This window comes from Coturnix japonica, chromosome 27 (genome assembly GCF_054131305.1).
Source record: "Coturnix japonica strain WE chromosome 27, WE-NBRP24, whole genome shotgun sequence".
Taxonomy (NCBI): Eukaryota; Metazoa; Chordata; class Aves; order Galliformes; family Phasianidae; genus Coturnix; species Coturnix japonica.
This window is the reverse complement of record NC_140689.1, coordinates 5,401,523-5,405,001: the sequence shown is the minus strand read 5'-3', so window position 1 is coordinate 5,405,001 and position 3,479 is coordinate 5,401,523. Positions and strand designations below refer to the sequence as shown.

At 53.9% G+C, this 3,479-nt stretch overlaps 1 protein-coding gene across 4 annotated transcripts; it reads left to right on the top strand.

Annotated features, from left to right (window-relative positions):
* Positions 1 to 1,483: 1,483 nt before the first annotated feature.
* LOC146756392 (protein MANBAL-like) lies at positions 1,484 to 3,209 on the top strand. 4 transcript variants are annotated; one of them, XM_085524437.1, is made up of 4 exons: positions 1,484 to 1,681; positions 1,798 to 1,837; positions 2,219 to 2,409; positions 2,853 to 3,209. In XM_085524437.1, the coding sequence occupies exons 1-4, from the start codon at positions 1,517 to 1,519 to the stop codon at positions 2,889 to 2,891; spliced, it is 435 nt and encodes a 144-aa protein (XP_085380563.1). In that variant the 5' UTR covers positions 1,484 to 1,516; the 3' UTR covers positions 2,892 to 3,209. The 4 variants fall into 4 exon arrangements, with proteins under 4 accessions (XP_085380563.1, XP_085380562.1, XP_085380565.1 ...); XM_085524436.1 differs by having other exon boundaries at positions 1,502 to 1,681; positions 2,219 to 2,412; positions 2,852 to 3,209; XM_085524438.1 differs by having other exon boundaries at positions 1,636 to 1,681; positions 1,756 to 1,837; positions 2,219 to 2,412; positions 2,852 to 3,209.
* The last annotated feature ends 270 nt before the right edge of the window (positions 3,210 to 3,479 follow it).

Below are 3,479 nucleotides of genomic sequence, written 5' to 3'. Positions count from 1 at the left end.
CAGTTCTGTGCTGGTGTTTGTTGCTGGGACCGGCTGCCTGAGCAGAATGGGGGCAGCGAGAGGGAGGCTGGACAAGCGGCAGCATCAGGAGCACGGCCCGGTTCTGCTGTGCTGATGGTGCTGTACGGCTGTGGGTCCCCACTGAGGGTCGGTGAAGCAGCGTGGCCCCGTGTGTGTTCCAGCATGGTGTGCGGATGTGGGATGTAATCAGAGTGAGTAGATGCAAATGGAGTCAGAGGTGTTACAAGGAGAGGCTCTGGATTGGAACATGGAGAGCAGAGCTGGTGTGTCCCAGCAGGCAGGCATAGTCAGGTGCCCTTTGGAGCCTGCTGTTGTTGGCGCTGAGCTCAGGAGCCCCATCAGATCAGCGTGGTGCTGCGTGCTGCGTATGGCAGCGCCAAGAGATTCCCTTGTGGAAGAAGGGGGAGGATGAAGGAGGCCGAGGGCCCTTTGCTCAGGGCCAGCTCCTCTGTGGCCTCTTGCTGCTGGAGAGAAGAGCTGCCCGCTGGGCACAGGCAGTGCCTTCTGGCTCCCGTGCCGTGCCCTGTCCTCCAGCTCCCTCCTCATACCATGTGGAACGCCAGTGCCAGCAGTGCCAGCAGTGCGGCCGCCATGTTAGAACCCTGGCCATGTCACCTTGGTCACCTTGGTCACTGTTGCCCCATGCAACACACTCGCCTCTGAGAGCTCTGGACGTTGACAGCCATGTCGGAAGCCAAGAGAGCAAGGCTGGAGGATTCCCACGATTTAGGTGGGAAGATGGAGCCGGGGACTGCAGGGTCGAAGAGGAGGAGGAGGGGGCCCACCATGACCATCAGGTGGCAGACAGGCAAGCGAGCCCGTTCCCATCACGCCTGGACCAGCGGCATGACCACCTCCGTGGAGCCCATGGAGGTGGATCCACCTCCGGATGAGCCCATGGAGGTGGATCCGCCTCCGGATGAACCCATGGAGGTGGATCCGCCTCCAGATGAGCCCATGGAGGTGGATCCACCTCCAGATGAGCCCATGGAGGTGGATCCGCCCGTGGCACAGCTGGCCTGGCACCACATCCTTACCATCTCAGCTCTGCCATCACTGGTCCAGGCGCTGGGCTCCTTACTGTCTGCGCGGCCCCCGCCCCCGGCATTAGCCGGGTGGCTTCATTTAACATCAGCTCCTCCTTTGAGACCTCTGCGGGCCCCCGGTTCCATCTTAACCCTATTTCTATTGTGGATTTTAGTGTTAAGTTTAGTTGTAGTTTTAGGAGTAGGTTATTGTTTGCATTTTTTAGTTAAGAGTAGGTTATTGTTCACGTTTTAGTGTTAGTAGATGATTGTTCCTGTTTTAGAGTTAGCTGTAGGTTACTGTTCATGTTTTAGTGTTAGGTGTAGGTTTCTGTTCCTGTTTTAGAGTTAGGCATAGGTTAGTGTTCGTACTTAGAGTTAGGTGGGGTCCTGCCAGCAGATGGCAGCAAACAGCGCTCACTCGGTAAACACACGTCTGCTTTCTCACCCAATGACATGAGTGCTGCTTCATGAGCGCAGAGGTCTGTGACATCTCCGAGGGATGGGATTTGCATCTTGTGACTTTTCTGTTGCAGATTGTTGAGGAGCACAGCGTGAGTGGCTATGAAATGCAATTGGGCTTCATGGAAACAGTCCGGAGCTGTGTCTGGAGCTTCCTGCGTGGCCATTGTAAGGTAGGTGTGCCTTACTGTAAGCGTGTGCTGAAGCAGTGTTGGTTAAGCACAGCTCACTCCTCTGTCTTCAACAGATCAGCTTTCTGTGCACTTTATTTCTGTGTCTGGCGTTGTAGAGCACAGCAGCAGCAAGACAGCAAACACGTCCACAACCAGGTACGTGAACATGGGAAACTTTAATTCTGTGAATAATACTGGTATTAATATTAATGAGGCAGTGGTCACGCGTGTGTGATGGAGCTCAGGGATAGGTTTATTCTTGTCTGTTAAGCTCTTCCCTTATTTGACGTCCACCCGTCCTCTCTTGCTTCTCTTCCCCCCACCTGCAAGTGCAGCAGTACTGAAGGCTGAGGGCTCTTTTCCTAGGCAGGCGGGCAAAGGCAACTGAAATGCAAGTTTGCTGTCCCTCTGTTCTCGGGTCAGTAGGCCCTGGATATCTTCCCAGCACCTCTCTAAGTCAGCCTGGAAATGTTTGCTCGCAGGAAGTAACCCCATTGCAGTGCCTGAGGCTAATGATGTCTTTTTCCCCCCTTACAGCACGCAGCCTCTGTGAGAGCAGTGGAGCAGCAGCTGTCTGCGCTATGGCTGCTGAACTGCATTTCTCACCACCTGAGGTCCCTGAGCCCACGATATTGGAGAACATGCTGCGCTACAGACTCTTGTTTGGAGCCCTTTTCCAGCTCCTGTGTGTGCTGGCCATCATCCTGCCAGCTTCCAAGTCCCCAAAGGCAGTAAGTTGCGCTGTGTGAGATTGATAGGAATGCTCAGGCAGTCAGCTGGGAGGGAACTGTCTGTAGCTGTTGCCTACGGCAGTGTGCCCCGGCACTGCTGAGAGTGCTGCACTTGGTTCTGTCCTTCCTTCCGCACGCCAGCAGCCTTGAGGTGCCAGCTCATCCTATCCTGCAGCTGCTGCTGCGCCCTATGAGCTGCCAGGCAGAGGGTCCACTCTCCCAGCATGGACCGCCTTGCTAGAGAGGACTTTAGGCTCTGGTTTGCATGGGATTTTTGGGAACTTGACAGATGTGGAGTTTCTAATGTGCCCTGAGGTCAGGAAGGCGATTTCCTGTGCTGGTCTCCCAAAGCTGCTTGGTCAGGTGACTTGAGCTCCCAAAGCAGCTGTCAGCCAGTTGTTAGAAAGCTCCCTGACTGTTTCCCAATTGCTTCTTGCAGGACTCAGAGGGTTTTGAGTCTAAGACGTGGGAGATGGTGAAGAAACCCAAGGCAAGTGCTGCTCAGCTGAGAAGCAAGAAGGAAAGCAAAAAGAAACGATAAGGGCTTGAGCAGGAAGGCACAAAGGACAGCAGAATCACCTGGAACGCTTCCTCAGAGGTGCACCAAAGGACACACACTGCGTGGTCTGGTTTTCAGGCCTGGCTGTGCTTTCCCTTTCATGGACTGCGGAGAGGAACTAAGGAAGCTTTGTCTTTAGTCACTACCAGTATCCCAACTATTTGATTTCATATTGAAATGTATTTTTGATGCATTTAGCATCTCTCTATTGCAAATAAAAGTGAAACAAACATTTGAATAGTGGTGCTGCCTCTTTCAATAGCTGCTCAAAGTGTGCCTGGCTCAGGCTGGCAATCGCAGGGTCATGATGTGGTCGGCTTCACGTCCCTCCTGGAAATGGAGCTGCTTGTCCCACGTTTCCGTGTTGGTGTTCCCAACTGGTAGCCTTTCAGCCCATCTGGAACTGCTGGCGATGGACTGTGAGCATCCCTTGTTCTCCGAGGGCTGAGAGAAACAAAAGCAGCGTGGGAGGAAGAAAGGTGTCCCTGCGCCTTGAGCTTGTCTCTAT